The following is a 21,480-nucleotide window of genomic DNA, read 5'->3' as shown; positions in this document are numbered from 1 at the left end:
GCCCTTCAAGGCAAGCTATGTTGAGCCTTCGGGAAACACAATTTTGATACAAGTCAAGCTATTCCAGTGCATAGCAAGAGGCATACGGAACGACCATCACTGTCTATCACCCCAATACCGACACAAGAGAGGAAAACAGGAATCACCCTCACTGGCTATCAATGCCACAAATGCTAAGCTAAAAGCGAGCAACAGATGACATCAGAGCCAGCCAAGGGTTTTGGTTTTTGTTTTTGCCAGTCCTGGGGCTTGGACTCAGGCCTGAGCACTGTCCCCGGCTCCTTTATTTGCTCAAGGCTAGCACTCTACTTGAGCCACAGCACCACTTCTGGCCGTTTTCTACATATGTGGTGCTGAGGAATCGAACCCAGGGCTTCATGTACGTGAGGCAAGCACTCTACCACTAGGCCATATCCCCAGCCCACCAGCCAGGGTTTATTTTGCACGCTTCAAGGGTCAGCTCTACTAATGTGGCAAAGGCAACGATTCAACAGGCCAAAAGGCTGACAAAGTCCATCGGCCACCCCTGGAGAAAACGGTCCCAGCAGTAGAGGAGGAAACAACGTCTAGAGCCGACAGACAAGCAGCCTGCGTCCCAGGACTCACCAGCCCCTCCTCTCCCCACCTCATGCTTCGTTTCCACTGATCTCAGCCTTGGCGGCTTTGTGCTCTGTAGCTCAAGCTGCTCTCACCGCATGCTTCTCCTGCCTCAGCCCCCCTGCGAGCGCGGGGCTGACATTGAACGTCTTAGTGGCAGGAGGAGCAGGGGCAGGCTTGCTGTCACTGCCGGGGCCCAGATTTGAAGTGAGGCAAGGACTGTCTATGTCAGTGAAGAAGAAAGAGCAAGATGCTGGAGGCATGCGTATCACTGTTTGTGACTGTGACAATAACTAGAAAACCTTAGTGAGACACTTTGGGAAAGCAGCCCCATTGAATCTGAGAACTCAGGAATGCAATACTGCACTACGCTAAAAAATACAGTAGCCACAACCAGTTAGAAGAGGAACTGTGAAAAAATTTACAATCATGTTAATGATCGCTACTGATAGGCATGGATGAATCCACATAGAAGATGGAAGACATATAAGTAAATCTATCTTTAGTCTATTAGGATTGGAGCGAATGGAGAGACAGGTATATTCCTAGATATAAAGATTCAGCATTAGGCAGGGCACCTTGGCTCATGCTTATAATCTTAGATCCTTAAGACTGGGAGCGTGACAGTTCAAGGCCATCCATGGCGCTGAGTGCCTGTCACCCCAGCTAGGGAGAAAGCGGAAATAAGACGACTGTGGGCCGGCTGGGAATGTGGCCTAGTGGTAGAGCGCTCGCCTCGCATACATGAAGCCCTGGGTTCGATTCTTCAGCACCACATATATGGAAAGAGCTGGAAGTGACGCTGTGGCTCAAGTGGCAGGAGTACTAGCCTTGAGCAAAAAGAAGCCAGGGACAGTGCTCAGGCCCTGAGTCCAAGGCCCAGGATTGGCGAAGAAGAAGGAGGAGGAGGAGGAGGAAGATGACGAATGGGGTCCAGGTTGGAGCAGACAAAAAGCAAAATCCTAGTTTTTAAAAGATAGTGAAAGCAGAAAGAGCTGGGGTTGTGGCTCGAGCAGTGGTGCACCCTCCCCTCCCAGCAAGAGCAGGGCCTGAGTTCAAGGCCCGGTACTGTCAAAACAAAAACAAAAACAAAACAAAAAAAACCTTGCTTACCTTGTAAACAAGTGTGGTAAAATGCCCCAAACCACTCGGTGGCTGTTTTGGGGATCAATGGTCCTACTGACATTCACGTTGGTAACAGGAGAACAGGCAGAAGTGGCCGTGACATTTTCCGGTCAGGCTGGCCATGGCCCACCACAGCCCCCTGTGGCCCCCCGTGACCCGCCGCGGCCCCCTGTGGCTTGACTTGTAGCCAGTGGCCCCCGTCCTCTCCTGCCGTGGGCTCACCTGTGCCATGGCTCTCTGCCAGCCCGTCCACGCGGGAGCCCCAGCGGCTCTGCTTCAGCGCAGGGGCGGCCACGGCCTCCCCGCCTCCCCCCGGGCCGGCCACGCGCCCCAGCCGCCGCCGCTCCCTCCCGCGCTCCTTTCCGAGGAAGAGCTTGTGCACGCGCAGACCAGGCAAGCCCTCAAGCGAAGTTACCTGTCGCCCGGCAACGGGCAGCGCCTCACAGGGGCCTCCTGGCCGCATTGTGACCTCACTACCGTGACCTCGTGACTGCCCGCTCACGCTGCTCACAGCGCCGTTCCCACGCCCCCCCCCCCCCACGGCCCCCCACGCCCCTTGCCCCGTGCCGGCTCGCTCTCCTGTTTGTTCACGTCCGGTTCCTTCGCTCCCTGTCTTTCTTATACAGGAGGTAAACTCTACGGAGTTCCCACAAAATCCACCCAGGGCTTGGGGCAGAAGCCGCACACAGTGGGGCCCCAGAGCTTGCCCAAAGAAGGCACGACCCACGCGTGCCCACGGGGCGCAGGCCTCTGCTCTGCTCTGCTCCAGGGAAACGGCAGGCAGTGAGCGCAAGTATCAGTGCCGGACGGAGGCGTCATGGGAAATTCCTATGCGTTTCTCTTGGAGGTCCTGGGTTTGAACTCGGGGACTTAGGCTTGGTGCACAGGTGCTCTACCACTTGAGTAAAACACAATGAAAATGAAAACACAACCCACCACCTCCGGACACAGCAAAGGCAGTTTTCAGAAGCAAGTTTAGGGCTACGAGAACTGACACCAATACAACAGAGAGCCCCCCAATTAACACCCTCGTCAGGTACCTTCAAAGTTTTTAGAAAAGCAAGATGAAGCCAGACCCAAAGCCAGAAGGTGGAAAGAAATAATTTAGAGCAGAAGTCAGTGACCTAGAGACGGAAAGAACTATATAAGAATCAATTTAACAAAAAGCTGGTTCTTCAAAAAGATAATCTGACCAAAATGAGGAATCACCTGAATAAACTTAGTAGTGAAAAAGAAGATATATAAGAGGAATCTAGAACATCAGAAGGCTTTTACATCAACCAACTAGAAAAATCTGTTAGAAATAGATGTATTTCTAGAGAACCGCAAGCTACAAAATTGAACCAAAAGAATACCAACTAAACACATCTCAAACAGCGAAATAGAAACAGAGTCTTTCCACAAAGAAAACCCAGGACCTCATAGATTCATAGCTAAGTTCTCCAAGATTTATCTAATTCACAAATGGACATGTTGTATTGAAGCCCCTCTGCAGAGGTATTAAAAGTAATTTAAAATATAAGTTTAATGAAAAAATAAACAGAAGGCTAACGAGCATCTGACGTGAGAAGGGTGAAAGGAAACAGGACGTTTCTATGTGGTGCAGCCATTTGGTGTCTGGGGGACTCCCCTAAGATGGCGCTGGCCGTACCCCTGTGCTCCAGGCCTGTCCTGCCGCCTCCCGGCTTTCCAGCGGGCTGGGTGGTGACAGTCACACCGCAGGAGTCGGCAGCCCTGCCCCACTGACGGGGGCTGACGTGTGACTCTACACTTCCTCTCAGGACGACACAGGTATCCCCCGGCTCTGTGTGTGGGGGTTTGGCCACACCGCTTGCCTTGGCCAGGACTGTTGGAGAGGACAGTATGGTGCCCTTCAACCTAGAATGGGGACCACGATAAAATGAAACTATTACTAGAGTCACAACTGGATCTGGGCGCCGTTGGCTGGTGCCTGTGATCCTAGCTGCTCAGGCGACCGAAATCTGAGGACCCCTGATTTGAAGCCAGTGGGAGCAGCAAAGTCGGTGAGACTCTTATCTCCGGATAACCTTCAAAAAGCCAGTAACAGAGATGTGGCTCAAGTAGTAGAACTCAAGCCGCCGCCTCCTCCTCCTCCTCCTCCTCCTCCTCCTCCTCCTCCTCCTCCTCCTCCTCCTCCTCCTCCTCCTCCTCTTCCTCTTCCTCTCCCTCCTCCCCCTCCTCATCCTCCTCTTCCTAAGAAGAAAGAGTATGAGGCTATAAGTTCAAGCCCCAGTACTGGTACAAAAATACTTTGTATTGACTGCACTTAACGAACCTTTCTGCGAGCGCTGCCCAAGACCCAGGGCCACGAGAGAACCGGGCCTCACACTCAGAGCCTAGGAAAAGATCCAGATTACAGAAAGCTGGAAAAGATTCCAGGAAGACCACGTGACTGGAGACTTACAAAAGCACCTGCGCAGCCGAGCAGGTCATCTTGCATGGAGGCTGGGGCCGTGGGAAGGATTCACCCTGGCTGGTTTAGTAACACTGCCTTTTATTTTATTTTATTTTTTGGCCAGTCCTGGGGCTTGAACTCAGGGCCTGAGCACTGTCCCTGGCTTCTTTTTGCTCAAGGCTAGCACTCTGCCACTTGAGCCACAGCGCCACTTCTGGTTTTTTCTATATATGTGGTGCTGGGGAATCGAACCCAGGGCTTCATGTGTACAAGGCAAGCACTCTTGTCACTAGGCCACATTCCCAGCCCTAATGCTGCCTTTTGTGCCCAGAGTTTGTTACACAGCAGTAGCTGACTGAGCTCTGGTCTCACTAACTTCTAAGTAGGAAGCAATGGAAGGGGATAAGCTTAGCATAAGAGAGGAAAGAAGGCAGCCCAGCACAGTTAGCCTTTAGATCCCTAACAGCCCTGGAGAATGGACACCTGGTGGTGTCCTTCTGTGTGTCCAAGATGGCAGAGAGTGAGGTGGTTCCACACGACCCATTCAAGGTGTCAAGTTAAAAATACAGCTGTGTACAGGACTCTAGGCATTCACACACAGTGAGACCAAAGGACACTCAGGGGAGGAACACAAAGGCACGATGCCTGTGTGCCTCTGACCATATAAAATAATATTGATCAAAATGAACTCTGGGCAATGGAAACAAGAGGTTTTTTCCTTTGTTGTTCTTTTCTTTTTGTTGGGTTTGTTCACTTATCTGTCTGTGGTAGGGTAAGGGCAGCACAGGAATGGAAGGAAAAAGCTGGGTGCTGGTGGCTCATGCCTGTAATCCTAGCTACTCAGGAGGCTGCGATCTGAGGATCGAGATTCAAAGCCAGCCCGGGCAGGAAAGTCTGTGAGACTCTTAGCTACAATTAACCACCAGGAAACTGGAAGTGGCACCGTGGCTCAAAGTGGTAGAGCGCTATAAAGAGCTCAGTGACAGTGCCCAGGCCCAGAGTTCAAGCTCCACAAACAACCAAAAAAAGAAAAAGAGGGGCAAAGGGTGAACAAATGCAGTAGTGATAGTCACTATGTTGAAAATGAGCTACACGAATTGTGGGGCTAGGAGGGAAAAACTGGGAGAGGGAAGGAGTGACTGTCAGAAAAGAAATGTACTCTTTTGCCTGACTTATGCAATTCTTAACTCCTTGTACATCACCTTTGTAATAGCAATTTTTAAAAAATTTAAATCACATTTTTTAAAAGCTAGGCACCAGTGGCTCACGCCTGATATCCCGCCTACTCAGAAGGCTGAGATCTGAGGCTGCGGCTCAACACCAGCCCAGGCAGGAAAGTTTGTGACTCTTATTTATTGTAGCTCAAGTGGCCTTGAGGAAAAAAGCTCAGGAACAGCATCCCTTAGCTAGGAAGCAGGCAGGGAAGGAAGGAAGGCAGGAGGGAAGGAAGGAAGACAGGCAGGAAGGCAGACTGGAAGGAAGGCAGGCAGGTAGGAAGGCAGGGAGGAAGGCAGGAAAGCAGGAAGGAAGGAAGGAAGGAAGGAAGGAAGGAAGGAAGGAAGGAAGGAGGGAAGGAAGGAAGGAAGGAAGGAAGGAAGGAAGGAAGAAAGGAAGGAAGGAAGAAAGGAAGGAGGGAAGGAAGGAAGGAAGGCAGGCAGGAAGACAGGAAGGAAGGGTCAGAGCCATGTGTTGACTTAGCAACCACCAGACCGCATGATTCACCTAGCTGCCAGCGTGCTCTGTCTGACTCTGGAGAGTGAGACCCGTACAGTTTTTAAGTCAAGATTCCTTACAGGAAGGAAAAAAAAAATCTGTGAAACTTCATACAGAATAGGAACTCAGCAGGTAGCAAAAGATCCTAATTAGAAATACTCAGTGAAGAATTCCTCCACTTCCCTTTAGAGAAAGGTGTAATTAGTCCTAAGAATTGAAAAATTGCTTCATTTGATCAAATATTTTGATTAGCAAAGAAATTAATTGTACTGTATCTTCATTTGTATTTACAGTGAATAAATGAATGCTAAAAATAACAACAGTAGCAAATCTGCCTGTCAAAAACGAGAGAGAGAGAGAGAGAGAGAGAGGAGAGAGAGAGAGAGAGAGAGAGAGATGGAGCATGTGAAACTGCAGGTGAAAATAGAGTGGAAGCCGGTGCAGACCCTGCAGGCCTGTCATCTGACCACAGCGCGGAGCCCACAGCTCTGGGGTGGACGGGGGGAGGGGGAGCCCCTCAGTGACCCCTGGCTGCCAGGGATGGTCAGGCACAAACACCACACCTCCAGGAGCCATTCGGGGCCTCACGGTGCCTCGACCTGGGGTCTCTTGTCCTACAAGGACTTGTGAACACCGAACAACGGCTGACTTAAAGATTCCAGGACTTCTCTGGAATCAAGTCAAGTGAATCAGCGCTCACTGTGCGGCCTGATCGCCACACCACTAACGCAGCACCTGCGATCTCCCTACTTCACAGGACCCGCCCCCTCCCAGCCAGTGACAGGACCCACCCCCACTGCAGGCCATGCCCCCACTGCAGAACCACACCCTCCTCCGCTGGATCACACCCTTCCCTACAGGACCACACCCTCCACTGCAGGCCACGTCCTCACTGCAGGCCCCCACTGCAAGGCCCCACTGCAGGGCCCCGCTCCACAGTGGGCCCGGACAGGAGGTGCCTACTTGGAACTGAAACCCAGGAGCTCAGAGACGCAGAGGGGCTGGCCCCAGACTGCTGGGTCCGCTCCAGGCAGCAGCAGCTGCACTGCACCGAGCAGAGACTCGAACCTCTGTCCTGGAGAATCAAAGGTGCCCCCACCCCAATGTGCCCTAAGCCTGCTGCTTCCGCCTCCCCTCCCCTCCCCCCCCCCCCCCGTCAGAGCGCCACACAGGCCACTCCACCTGCCCCCCCAGGCCCTGTCTCACATTCACGGCTGGAGCTGCTCCTCCAGCCTCCGCCCCCTAGACTCAGAACTCTGCAGAAAGCTGCTCCTGTACCCTCCTCACCTGCCCAGGGAGGCTCCCCTCCCTCCGTCCCTCCCTCCGTCCCTCCCTCCATCCCTCCTACCCCTCCTTCCCCTTCCCCCCTCTTCCTCCTCTTCTTCTTCCTCTTCCTCCTTCTCTTCTTCCTCTTCCTCCTTCTCTTCTTCCTCATCCTTCTTCTTCTTCCTCCTCTACCTCTTCTTCCTACTCTTCTTCCTCCTCCTCTTCTTCCTCTTCCTCCTTCTCCTTCCTCTTTCTCTTCTTCCTCTTCCTCTTCCTTTTCTTCCTCTTCCTAATTCTCTTTGTCCTCCTCCTCTTCCTCTTCCTCCTTTTCCTCCTTCTCTTCCTCCTCCTCTTCCTTTTCTTCCTCTGGTCTTCCTCCTCTCCAGCTGTGCAGCTCACCTCTGTCAGGCAGCAAAGAACCTATGCCAAGCCCTCTGCAAACACCCAATTCATAAATCCTTTGATCGTGTGAAATTGTCATAAAACACAGAAATAAAACGGCAACACAGACGCCACCCCTCGCCCCTTTAATGATTCAATAAACTGACAGGTGAAGTCATTCATGAAACTGTTAAATTCTTCCACCGAGGGAAATTGGACACTGTGTAATCACCTCATTACTGGGCACTTAACATGCGCTCGCTGATAACACAATAATAATCAGGGCCATGGGTGCTGGCGCTGGCCACACTCACGCGCCGCCTTGCGGGGTGCACATACACCGCCGTCCTGTCACCAGGAAGGAAGCCAGGGCCCGAGGCATGACCCCAGGAGTGGTGATGGACCCCCATTTAAGGCTGTCAGGGGACTGGCCTAGAGCAGTGGCTGGCTCTCATGCCGGCTCCCATGCCCCATGCCTGTCAGATAGCCAGGTGGCCTGGAACTCTAGAACGTGGGACCCTCCTTCTTCAGGCTCTCAAGGGCTGGGATTACAGGCATGGGATACCACGCTTGGACTCAGCCGTCACTTTGATGATGACTTCTAACTGCTGGTGACAAGAGGGTGACAGCGACAGGCCAGGCACAATCACCAAGTAGGAGCCTCGCTCCTTCCTCCTAATCTCTTGGTTTGTAGTCTTTATGAGCCTCATATTTATATTATATTGGCGTGACTTCAACGTATGTGTCCTTGCACTGTAAATGGAGCAAGACCCACGTATCAACGACGAACGTGGGGAGGAACGAGGGGTTGACTTTGCAGGCAGGGTGCTAAGATTCCCCGAGATCCATGAACCGAGCTACCGGGGTGGCATCACGGCCGATGCTTCCGGAACCCTGCTGCTGCTGAGTCCAGCTGTGCCGTCTGGAACGTGTCCACGTGTGGACGCACGCACCGCATGCTGTCTAGGCCTGTGGTGGGTTGTGAGGGGTCCTGGGGGGGGCGGGGCACGAGGAGAGCGTTGAGCAGGGCCAAGGGTGAAGCCATCCGGGGCAGGAAAACGACCTCGAGTTATTTAATACATAAGTGAACGAGTTTACAGACCACGCATACGCACAGACCGGGACTACCAAGCGAGCGGAGGCCTCCATGGTTCTTAGCTTGCTAGAGATCGCCAACGTAGTTACTCCTCACTGACTAGGCACGCGATTCTTCAACAATACTCGTTACTGAGCATTAAGATTTAAAAAAGACTGGTGGACAGGCGCGATTTTCTACACGCGAGTTGGTGTGTTTTTCTGGAAGTGAGAGGGCGGCTGAGGAAGGAGATGCTGCCTTCCGCGCACGGTGGCGTCACGAGGACCCTGTGCCGCCCGTGGCCACCACGTTCCTCCCGCTCGGGGCTTCTCAGCAAGGCGTGGCGGCCCCCGGTGGCGAGGACAGGCGTGGTGCCCCCGCCCCCCGCAGCGAGGGCAGGCCTGGCTCCCATCTGGAGTGACGCAGTCCCCTTCATCTTCCCATCTGCACGCAGGCCTCCGAGTTCGCTGGCCTGGGTCCTCAGTGTGGGCACAGGAGCAACCAGCAGGGTCTCCAGGGTTCACCTTGAACCTTGCCCTTGCCCTTGACCTGGGGCGGGCCGGCACTGCCAGTGGTGCTTCTGGGGTCCAAAGCAGCAGCGTGGTGGAGGGGTGAGACGCAGGAAGAAGCGGGGAGCAGGGATGGGAGCGTCAGCTGCACCCCACGTGGGGAGGGGGCCCGTGACGTCACTCTGCAGACTTTCAATCTGGTCAGAGCCCTGGGTCTCGAGCTCCGTTCCCCTGTCCTCTCCCAGGATTGGGGTCTGTTTGGCAGGGATTATGCACAGTGCACTTCCCTAGCAAGGGAGGTGCTGACTGTCTTAATTACTTTTGGGTAATCTCTTTTTAATTACTTGCCTCCCTTGCTTCTCCCAGAGGGAGGGATCACGAGAGCCATATTAATGAGCCTCGGGGCAATGCATTAGCTTTTCCTACTACTTGTGAAGTCTCTTCCTTTCCACGGACGCCCCAGGATTAGGCTTGGGAAGGCAGGCGTCGTGATGAGCAGCCCCGACTCCCCTCCAGCCCAACACCCCAGCCGCACCATGCCGGCCGCGGCGAGCTCTCCCAGCTCCGCCATCGCCAGCCGGTCTTCTTGGCCCAGAAGGAGACGACCCCAGCGGGCAGCGAAGGGTGCAGGGCCTGGTGTCTGCCCCCGTCACCTCCTGGTCCCACCGTAAACCCTCAGCGCCCTTGCTCGTGACCGGCCTCTGAGCTCCCGCCTAGGCCGGGTCAGGGTCAGTACAACTGAGCTGCTGAAGCCCCGCCCACGGCCCCGCCCACGGCCCTGCCCATGGCCCCGCCCACCCCGGCAGCCAGCTCTGAGAATGCTGTCTAATGCTGCCGTCTCATGGGGGGAGGGGGCGGTCCAAGGTGACTCCTGGGATGGGGGTGCAGGGGGAGGCTCCACCATGCTCACCCCGTGACTCCTATGAGGACGGCACCCCAGTGCACGCAGGACCGAGACAGCCAGGTCATCTCCGCGCCCCTGCTGTGACAGCCTCTCCTGCAGTCTCTCCCGTCCGTCCACCCCATCCCCACGTGGGCAGGGTCCCCCCGGGGCAGGAAGAGCCCCACCCGAGGCACGGCAAGCAACCACAGTGGCAGCTAGGGTCTGTCAGCATATTCCAGTTGCATTTCTGCAAGGGCAGAGGTGACTTTCATGCAAATGAAAATGCAGGGGAAAAAAAGACTTGCAGAAGTCTAGAAAATCCCCAGCAGTCTTCAAGCTCGACAGTCAGCCTGGCCTTCCCGCCGCCCCTCCCCAGGGGAGAGCTGCACAGGAGGGGTGGGAGGGAAGTCCACCGACGAGTCTACCTTGCTGCCTAAGGGGAATTTCAATGTTCCTCAACGTTACTTCTACAGATCTTAGCTCAAGGCCTGTGGCTGGGCAGGGTTCAACCATTTGTGACTTTTTAAAATGGCAATTTCATAGGATTCAACCTACTAGAAAAATATCCTTCAAGACTGATAAAAATAGCCCTATCCCTTGGCTCTGGTTATCTTATCTTCTGGGTTCTTGAAAATGTGAGAATCGCATCACATGCAAAGTGTTCACGGCCAGGCACGTTACAGAGGTAGAATCTGGAGAAAGCACCAAAAGTTAAAAATACAGGTGTGAAGGGAAAGCTGGGTCGATACCAACAACTGTCAGAGCTTCCAGTGCCGCTACGTGACACCCACGAGTCCCCCCCTGTGCCGCTGGCTGGGCACGCGGGAGACGCAAACTCCACAGAGCACCTGCACCGGCTCTGGAGGCGCCTGCGCACAAGGCCGCTCCCTGCGGAGGGGGCCAGGTGGTTCCGTAACAGCGTGGAGTCTGTCTGTCCTGCGTGGAGTCTGTGTGGAGCGTGTCTGTCCTGCGTGGAGCGTGTCTGTCCTGTGTGGAGTCTGCGTGGAGCGTGTCTGTCCTGCGTGGAGTGTGTCTGTCCTGCGTGGAGTCTGCGTGGAGTGTGTCTGTCCTGCGTGGAGCGTGTCTGTCCTGCGTGGAGCGTGTCTGTCCTGCGTGGAGTGTGTCTGTCCTGCGCGGAGTCTGCGTGAAGCGTGTCTGTCCTGTGTGGAGTCTGCGTGGAGTGTGTCTGTCCTGCGTGGAGTCTGCGTGGAGTGTGTCTGTCCTACGTGGAGCGTGTCTGTCCTGCGTGGAGTCTGTGTGGAGTGTGTCTGTTCTGTGTGGAGCCGGCGTGGAGTCTGTCCTGCGTGGAGCGTGTCTGTCCTGCGTGGAGTCTGCGTGGAGCGTGTCTGCCCTGCCTTCCTCCCAGGGACTCACGGGAGGGGCACATGCGCACGCAGCCCTGAGCTGGGCAGGCCACTACTTTCTTTTCCAGCTTTTCCTGTATTCTCCAAAGAGCTTGGGACAAATATGTCTTTCTCTGAAAAGCGCAAAGGTATCATTCAACAGTAGCAGGGGTTGGGGATTTAGCTCAGTGGAAGAGTGTGTGCCTGGCAAGTACAAGGCCCTGCACACCCGGGGAGGGCGACGGATGGGCAACATGCTCTTTCCAGAGAGATCCATTTAATACACTGTCTTCATAGCAGCTTACGAGAACCAACTAAAGCCAACAAAACAAGTGCGCAAGACAACACTCGGTAGAATGCCAGGTGCGTAAAGTTTAGAAACAAGGAACATGCCGGGAGCGGGTGGCTCACGCCTGTAATTCTAGCTACTCTGGAGGCTGAGTTCTGAGGATCAAGGTTCAGTATCAGCCCAGGCAGGCAAGTCCACGAGATTCTTAATTCCAATTAACCACAGAAACAGCCGGAAGTAAACTATGGCTCAAGTGGCAGAGTGCTAGCCTACCATGGACAGCACCCAGGACCTGGGTTCAAGTCCCAGGTATGACGTGTGTGTACGTGTGCGCGTGCACACACACGCGCGCGTGCACACACACGAGGGACTGTTTTTAGAGCATCCAACTTAATGGCAAAAGTGCGATGGTGAGTAGCTTGGAGTGCAGAGCCAGACCTGTTAGGTTCACAGCGTGGGTAAATCCCCCACTTCTCTGTGCCAAAGTCCTCCTCCAGAAAATGGGGATTTGTGACGTGGCTTACAGCGCCACTGCACCCAGACAGGCCTGAGAACAGCGGCCGCCCCGGGGCAGGTGCTGCTGCAGTCGGTGGTCACACACTCGGCCTTAAGAAAGTTCTTGTCACCACATCTGGAATCCTCGCTATCCAGGAGGCTGGGATCCCAGGATTTGGGTTTGAAGCCAGCCTGGGTGAAAATCCCATGTGACTCTGTTTCCAACGAATCAGCAAGAAGCAGGAAATGGAGTCGAGGCTCATGCAGTAGAGTCAGCCTTGAGTGAAACAGCTCTGGCCTTGACCCAGGCCCTGGATTCAAGCCCCAGGTACTGGCAGGCACGCACACACGCACGCACGCACACACACACACACACACACACCCCAAACACACAAAATCAACAAACAGATAAGTAAATAAATAGGAAAGAAAGTTTGTGCTCTCTGCTGGGTCATCTTCTTCCAGACTCAGTTAGAAGCTGACTGTGATGGACTCCGGGTTTCCCCACCCCCCACTACCACCAAGGGCCCTGGGCAGAGGCCACAAAAGACTTGAGGGCCCCTGAAGCTAGACGGTCACCATGGCTACAGTGCTGGCCCATGTGTGTTGATACCAGAGACAGCTAAGAACAAATGGCGTGTACAAGCGGGAAGGGAAGGCGCTTGTGTCCTCCAGGAAGCCCCCTCTCCCCCCCCCCCACCTCCCCCTGCTACACATGCCTCGGTTGGAACCGGCACTACAACGCCCACCTCTGCCGGGGCCACGCCCACATCTGCCGGGGCCACGCCCACCTCTGCCGGGGCCACGCCCACCTCTGCGGGGCCACGCCCAGACACTATCCAGGGCCCGGCAGCCAGGGCAAAGCCAGGGCCGGCACAGTGGACCTCGCCCGTGTGGCTGGACACAGAACCACCTTCCAGAACCAAAGAGCCTTTAGAACTCTCAGCTCATCAGAGGGAAGCAAGCCCCCAAGCTTTTTTTTTTTAAACAAAACAAGATACAGCCAGGTGCTGGTGGTTTTTCCTCCTGTAATCCTAGCTACTCACGAGGCTGAGGTCTGAGGATGATGGTTGGAAGCCATCCCGAGCAAGAAAAGTCCCCGTGAGACTCTTATCTCCAATTAGGCACTCAGAAACTGGAAGTGGCGCTGTGGTAGAGTGCTAGCCTTGAGCAAAAGAGCTCAGGGACAGCACCCAGGCCCCGAGTTCAAGCCCCAGGACCGACAAAACAAAAACAAAAAAAATGGACACAATAAAAATTTCTAACATACCAGAAGATGCATTGTCTATTGCTCTACAACTCTGAAGGATGGGCACTAATTTTTCATTTAAAATAAGCTAATTACATGATGTGATTGCTAATTTATCTGACCTGTTTTTAACCAATTACCCATTTTTAAGAAACTGTAGCTCCTTTTTGCAAAGACAAACTTAGCTCTACAGATTTCTTACCTCCTCTGTGAAAGAGATGATGTTCTGGAGGAAGTATTTCCAGTGTATGGAAGGGGTGAGATGAATCTTCAATTTCCTCAAAAAATAATGATATTGATTATCGCTAAGTTTGTAACACAAGTCCTTAAGGATTTGCCCGAAGTCCGTGGCCTTCACAAACCCCGTGTCTTCTTTATCCACAGCAGAAAAAGCCTGAAAACATAAGAGAAAGGTGACACATATATAATTTCTGCTCAATGAAAATGAGATCGAGTATATAAAAGTCCTTTGTATATGGGCGCTGGTGGCTCACGCCTGTAATCCTAGCTATCTGGAGGCTGAGACTAGAGGACTGAGGTTCAAAGCCAGCGGGAGAAGAGGAGTCCATGAGACGCCTACCTCTAATCAACAAAAAGCCAGAAGTGGAGCTGTGGCTCAAGTGGTGGAGCACTAGCCCGGAGCAAAAAAGCTAAGAAAGAGAGCAGCAAGGCCCTGAACTCAACCCCAGTACTGGAACCACGATATAAGTGAATCAAGTCCCTTGTGAAGGCTGAGTTGCTGAATAAATACATCCTTGTTAGAGGGCTGAGACAATGAAGACAACAATCTCTGTCAGAACTCCAGAGAGCTCTGGAAGGAGGAGATGGAGGTGAGGGGGAGCATGAGATGGAGGAGCATGGGAAGGAGAAGATGGAGGTGGATGGGAAGGAGGGGAGGTGTCCTGGCCTCGGGTGCCCACAATGTCATGGAAGGGGTCCAGCTCCTGCCCCAGTGACCCCTGGGCGTGGTGGTGGGGGGGCTGTGACACTGGTGGTGCCCGGTGGCAGGGGAGAGGACCCAGCCAGGGTCTGTGCTGGGGGGGAGGGGACTCAGCCAGGGTCTGTGCTGGGGGGGAGGGGACCCAGCCAGGGTCTGTGCTGAGGGGGGAGGGGACCCAGCCAGGGTCTGTGCTGAGGGGGAGGGGACCCAGCCAGGGTCTGTGCTGAGGGGGAGGGGACCCAGCCAGGGTCTGTGCTGGGGGGGGGAGGGGACCCAGCCAGGGTCTGTGCTGGGGGGGGGAGGGGACCCAGCCAGGGTCTGTGCTGAGGGGGGAGGGGACCCAGCCAGGGTCTGTGCTGAGGGGGGAGGGGACCCAGCCAGGGTCTGTGCTGGGGGGGGGAGGGGACCCAGCCAGGGTCTGTGCTGGGGGGGGGGAGGGGACCCAGCCAGGGTCTGTGGGGGGGGGGAGGGGACCCAGCCAGGGTCTGTGCTGAGGGGGGAGGGGACCCAGCCAGGGTCTGTGCTGGGGGGGTGGGGCTGGTCTACCCTGGGCACTTGTCAGTGTGTTCAGGAGTCAAACTGGGAAAGTGCAAAAATGCACTATAAAAAGAACACACATTTTTTTCCATCTGTCAAAACAAAAATCATTCATTTTCTTTTATTACACTAGGAAATCTGTATCAAGTGGTAGATGAAGATTTTCTCAAAATAAGAATCCGATGTACCTGAAAATTCCAAACCGGACTCCTGCCGGGGCTCCTCCCTGTGGGCTTCGGGGCGCGCCGGGCGTGGCGCCCGGTGACCCAGCTGGCGCGGAGCCGCCGCGCGGGCGGAGGCCCGGGGCCCTGGGCCGGCGGGGGTCTGGGTTTGGGCTCTGCCGTCCACCCCAGGCCAGGGCCTCCCTGAACCCCAGCCCCGGCCCCGCCCGGGCAGGTCCCCAAGCCTCCGCGATCGCCAAAATGCACCCCGACCGCAGGGTGCCGACACGCCTCACACACGTGACGCGCCACGCGGGCATCTGCCGTGCGCCCCGCGGCGCACACGCGTCCCGTGTCCTCTCCCGCGGCCATCCCACGACGGTCATTCTCCTTCCTCTCCTCCCCATCCTCCCCCCAAGGGTTCCCCAGGAACCCCAGCTTGAGAAACCCCTGACAGCGGCCAGGGGCGCCACTTCCATGTTTGCCTCCTGGAGACGGACTGTGTCTGCGCTTGGGACACAGACCCAGCTCTGGGCTGCGCGCCGCCGCTCTCTGCTCATCTCCCTAGTCATCCCTCCCGCGCGTGCGCGAGCTCCAGAGTGCACCTGTCCAAATCCAAGAGACCAAGGCCAACTGTCCTGGGGGGCCAGAGGTGGTACTGGGCCCCGAGAAGGCCTGCGCCTCAGCCTGGGGTCTGGAGAGGAAGGGGGGGCCGTGCACTTCCTGTCCGTGCAAGCCTGCCACCGGCGGGAAAGCCGAGGAGACTCGGAGCTCCCATTAATCGATACAAAGCTGATGTAGGGGCGGGGGGTGTGGCTTAGCGGTAGAGTGCGTGCCTAGCATGCATGATGAAGCCCTGGGTTCGATTCCCCAGCACCACATACACAGAAAGGCACATACACAGAAGGGGCACTGTGGCTCCAGAGGTAGAGTGCTAGCCTTGAGCACAAAGACAGTGCTCAGGCCCTGAGTTCAAGTCCCAGGACTGGCCAGAAAACAAAAAAGCTGGATGGAGAGAGATGTGGTTCAAGTGGTAGAACACCAGCCTTAAACAAAATAACCAAGTGAGAATGCGAGGTCCTGAGTTCAAGTCCCAATACTGGCATATACACAACCCTCCTCCCTTCACCAAACCCAAACCGAACGTATTCTACCCTCAAGGAGAATGGAGCAAGCTAGGGAACGGGCCCTGGAGGAGGGGCTGGGCCGCCATTTTGATGGACAAAGATGGGCTTCCGTGCCGCCGTACCTGGAGCAAGGCCTGCTGGGAGCAGCTGACCAGACACTGGATGCTCCTCACGAGCTCCTCGGGGCTCAGCGTGGAGAAGTCGGTGGGCGTTCTGTCCTTGTCCCGGGACTGGGACCGGGCCGCCGCGCTGCTCTCCAGGGCTCTCAGGAAGTCCAGGTAGTTGACAGAATTGTCACGCAGGCCCAGACCCAGGCTTCCCCCACAGAGAAGACAACATGTTAATTAACAAACAACAAAGCCCTAGCTATCGCTTGCGCATCCCTACCCGGGCACAGCTACCAGGGCGGAGGGAATGAGCGGTGCCAGACACTGTCTGGGAGCCGCAGGCACTTGTCAGTGTGTTCAGTAGTCACCCCAGACAGAGGGGGCCCCCAGGGCTGGGTCTTGACAGCCTGAGGGTGGGAGGCCAGGCCTGGCCGCTGACCTAGTTGGGTGCGGGGGTGCGGGGGGGGGGGGCGGTGGGAGCCACTCAGCAAGCTGAGACCTGGGGCATTCCTGGTTTGAAGTCAGCCTGATGGCGGAAAAGTCCAAGAAACTTCAAAATAACCAGCAAAAAAACCAGGATGGAGGCGTGGCTTAAGTGGTAGAGCAGCAGGTGTGCACGAGAAAGCCAAGAGGAAGTGTGATTAACAGAGGTCGGCCGGAGGCCTGTCCCTGGGACTTGACAAGAAGGGGTAGGTGTCGGAGAACAAAGAAAATGCTCATTTCTTTCCTCCAGCAGGGTTGAAATGAAGTTGTGAAGCCCAAAGCTCTCCAAAGACCGCTGTGCAGTGAGGTCTAGAAATGTTTGCCAAAGGAAAGACTCCACGGCAGCTCGCGTCCCGTGAGGACAGAAACACCTTCCGTGTGCCCGAGTGCACTGCGGAGACACGGACTGCACGTCCTAAAGCTCCTTAAGAATAGAGAGCACAATGTGTAACCATAGCCTCTATTATTGATGATCTTCTTGTATCCCCTTCCTGTGGTTGTACCTACGCTATCTCTGTATCTTATCTGAGTATATGGGAAACCGTGTGTACTGGTAAACAGTGGTATACAGGGTAAAAAAAAAAAAAAGACAAACAACTACAAAAGCAATACTTGCAAAACTGTTTGGTGTAAATGAACTGAACAACTCATGGGTGGGGAAGGGAAGAGGAGAGGGGGGAGGGGGGAATGAGGGACGAGGTAACAAACAGTACAAGAAATGTATCCAATGCCTAATGTATGAAACTGTAACCTGTCTGTACATCAGTTTGATAATAAAAATTTGAAAGAAAAATAAATAAATAAAAAGAATAGAGAGCGCAGTTATAAAAGATGCAAAGGGATTCAAAGCAGAGGTCCACTACCTTCAACGTTCACGTCTCTAGAACTTGAACTCTTGAGGCATTATGGTCCCTTAGCCAGACGGCGCATGAGGTCAGAACAGACCCAAGGGGACACTGGGCGGGGCGGGGCGGCAGGCGGGGGTGGGGGGCAAGAGAGGAGCTTCCCGTGACCCCGAGATCTGCCTCCAGAGAGGACAAGGCAAGTCAGCACGGTGTTACACGCCTGTAACCCTGGCACTTGGGCGGCTGAAGCGGGATCGCAAGTTCAAGACCAACCTGGGTTATGTGGTGAGACCCTGTCTCAAGAAAAAGAAGAACCTAGAGAGCCCCCGAGCTGAGCTTGGCCCAGTGCAGCCGCAGCACCGCCTTGCGGGCCCTGTGCCCGCCGCCCTGTGCGGTGGGCATGGAGGAGGAGGAGGACAATCAGTACTTTTCATCTATGGGCTGAATTGCCAGTGTGGTATTAAAATGTAGTAATAAAATCAAATGCATATGCAAATCTCAGTAGTATTTAGAAAAGTCTATTTTGGAGGGAGAAAAGCATAATCTACATATAATTACCACTAGCTGGGATTCTTATCATCAAGAGGTCTTTGAGAAGAGACAAGCAACTGAGCAATGGATCCTTATTAAGGTTTCAGTGTGTAAAAAAGTTGATCACCCCCATTGACAGGTGGACTACAGAAATTCTCAGTCCCTTTGTTGTTGTTTGCGCAAGTACCAGCCTGACTATGTTTTCACAGCCTCTCTTATAATCCCCTTGTTAATTATTTAGCTGCTGCTTTCCCGCATGATTTATTCATTGAATGCATATGAATTCTTATTCAGCTGGAGATGCATTCAGTGAGAAGAGACCCTGTTTAGGGACAAGGGAACATATCGGCATTTGAAGACAGCCCTCCCATTCTCTTTATACACATACACACACGCATGTGCACGCATGCATACATGAATACATGAAGAACACACATTGGGGTTGGCCTTCCTTCTCACAGCTTGAACGAAACAGAACGATATCTTCAGAGTCTTAAGGGAAAGTGGTATCTCCCCCCCACCCCACCCCCCATGCTAGAGTCAGACAAGCTATGTGGGAGAAAGCTTTAAAGAAAATTTCAGACCAAAAAGAACTCAAAACATTTACTTCCTACTTGCCTTTTCTTAGAAATTACTTCAAGAAGTGCTTCAGCAAGAGAAGTAAATCAAGAGACGCAAAGACGTGGGATGGAGGTAGAGGGACACAGGCCTCAGCAGCGCCGCTCCTCCCACAGTCGTGCGACAGAAGCTGATCAGACACCGCGGGCCTTCCTGGAAGCCGGCAAAGGGCTGCGGCTCCGGGAAGGAGCGCTGGGGTCTGGGGGAAAGGCCCCTCTCGAGCTCGCAGCGCGGCTGCTCCGGGGCTGCGTGTGGGAGGGAGGCACGCGTGCGTGCTTGCACGCGCACCAGCTTTACCTCCCGAAGTTCTCCGGCCTCTGGCAAGGAAGGCCTGGGCAGCATCCCCTCCCCCTGTGGCCATGTGACGCACTCCCAGAACCTTCCCGACACTTCCGAGGAAGAGAGAGCTCAGCAGATACCCCAGCCGAGGAGAAGGCAGGCAGCCCCTCCCGCCCGCACTTGCGCAGAGGCTTGAGACACTCCTGAAGGCCTGGTGCTCGGCCACCGACAGGCTGGGAGCCCGTGCCCCCAGCTTGTGGGAAGACACGCAGAACGCAAACCCGCGGACGCCCAGAGAAAACACGGGGTACCCAACCAAGGACACGCGAGGGAGCCGGGGCCTGTGGCGTGGACGGCAGCCGTGAACCCCAGCCCTGCACTGAGCAAGTTCGCGGCAAGTGAAGGAATAGCCTTCCCGCTCCTGATTCCCCAGTCGCCACATCTGGCTCTGCAGACGCAGTCTGCGGAGACGAGTGCACGCAGCCAGACTCGGCCGTGACCAGGTTCTGAACAATGGACTGGGCTCGTGATTATGTAGGGACCTGGGGCACGGAGGGAGCGTGCGGGAACACACGGACAACGGGAGCCAGGAGACGGGAACTCCGGGAAGCGAAGGCGATGCCGGACACGCGAAGCGGCGGCACAGAGGGACAGACGGCTCCCGGCGGGCTCGTCGGCAGGCTGGACCGGCTGGAGCAGGGCTGCCGGAAACCTCAAGAAGGGGAAAAGGCCCAGGAACTCTGGGGACGCTTCAGAACTATCTGTTTCATTGGAAGTCCAGGGGAAAAGGAGAAGAACAGAAAGAGCAGTTGAGGTAAGGGCAGCCAAGACGTTGCCAAAAATTAAGATTAGACGCTAAAGAGGTCCAGGGAGCTGAAGAACGGAGGGAAGATCACGACGACATGACCGGCGGAGCCCAGCCGTAGAAAGCCGGAGGGGAGGCAAAACCTTCGCTTACAGAGGAACAAAGAAAAAACTCACACTGGACTGCAGAAGCCATGTGAGAAAGAAGACAGCAGGACTCAACGACTGAGCGTCACAGGAAGAAAGCTGAGCGGCCGTCTAGAGCCCCACACGCTGACGCTGTGGCGTCCACCGTCCTCCCACAATCCTCTCTGCTTGGCTGCCAGGCTCACTGAACGAACAAGTGACAGCACCGCTTCACACTAGTACCGAGAAGTAGAATGTCAGGCAAACCTGTTCTAAAAAATATATAAGTATGTCCCCGATACTGTAAAGAGCATACTCATCCTACAAACGGTTACCCACTGGAAGTTCAAATTTAACTGGGCATCCTATATTTTATCTGATAACTGTACTCTCTGGACGATCTGACCGGCCCCAGCGCGAAGTTGAGGCACTGAGAGGCCCCCCCCCCCCCGCCCCGGGGCTGGGGGGCCCAGGGCAGAGTCGCCAGCCACCGTCTTCGAAGCTGCTCTCAGGAGCTTGCGGTACTAGTAGCCGATTTCCGAGAAGCGCATGGAACATGAAGGACAGTTGTAAAGCAGCGCCGAGGGGAGACCGCAGGCAAAGAACACGTTTTAAAAGTTTAGTGTGGCCAGGTACCAGGGGCTCACGCCTGTCATCCCGGCTACTCGCGAGGCTGAGATCTGAGGGTCACGGATCAAAGCCAGCCCGGGCAGGAAGGTCCATGGAGACGCTCACCTCCACAATCAACCACCGAAAAGCCCGAAGTGGCGCTGCGGCTCTAGTGGTAGAGCGCTAGCCTTGAGCAAAAGGGAGCTCAGGGACAGCGCCCAAGGCCCTGGGTTCAAGCCCCAGGACACCCCCCACACACACACACACAAGAAAGCTATTTAAACTGAGAGAAGCGAGAGCGGTGAGACTCGAGTGGGATGCTGTAAGAAAGGGAACACAACACAATACTGGTAAGCAGCAGCACGCAGGACGTATCTACAACGGCCTGGAGAAAGAGGCGGGGGCTGAACTCGGGGGGCACTCCAGGAGGTCCCCTGAAGAGAGGCGGGGGCTGAACTCGAGGGGCGCTCCCAGGAGCTCCCGTGAAGAGAGGAGGGGGAAACAGGAAACAGACGTTTACACACACGAAGGAACAGGTGGGCCTGGCGCGGTGCGCGGGGGGGGGCTCCCCACCTCTGCGGGGCGGGGGGGGGGCGGGCATGGCGGCCCGAGCCTGCGAGGCAGAGGCAGGAAGAGCATGGGCCCCACAGAAAACTGAGACTCGATCTGAACATTTCCTGAAAGAAGTAAGGAAGCGCAAAACAGGGCTGGGGGCAAGGCCCAAGTGGGATGTCTTGAGGGTCCAGGGACTCAATTGGCGATGAGTCCACAGAGCACAGGGGGAAAAGGATGGCTCTGTACTTGTGACCCCAGTGACATGGAAGTGTGCGTCCACGGTGACGGGGAGCGTGGGAGCGTGCTGTGTGTCTGCGGTGCTGTGGGTCCTGGCCGAGGGGCTCATGGAGGTGAGCGCCCACCGTCTTCTCCCACAGCAGGGCGGGCGCGGATGGGTGGGTGGGCATCGCTCGCATG

At 55.1% G+C, this 21,480-nt stretch overlaps 1 protein-coding gene across 1 annotated transcript in view; it reads right to left on the bottom strand.

The window, feature by feature from the left end:
• Efcab6 (EF-hand calcium binding domain 6) overlaps positions 1 to 21,480 on the bottom strand; it is a 176,264-nt gene that overhangs the window by 18,107 nt on the left and 136,677 nt on the right. Inside the window, 2 exon segments of the mRNA XM_048354229.1 lie at positions 13,544 to 13,735; positions 16,229 to 16,421. Of these exon segments, the coding sequence (XP_048210186.1) occupies positions 13,544 to 13,735; positions 16,229 to 16,421 (385 nt within the window).

This window comes from Perognathus longimembris, chromosome 1 (genome assembly GCF_023159225.1).
Source record: "Perognathus longimembris pacificus isolate PPM17 chromosome 1, ASM2315922v1, whole genome shotgun sequence".
Classification (NCBI taxonomy): domain Eukaryota; kingdom Metazoa; phylum Chordata; class Mammalia; order Rodentia; family Heteromyidae; genus Perognathus; species Perognathus longimembris.
This window is presented reverse-complemented; position numbering and strand designations above follow the sequence as displayed.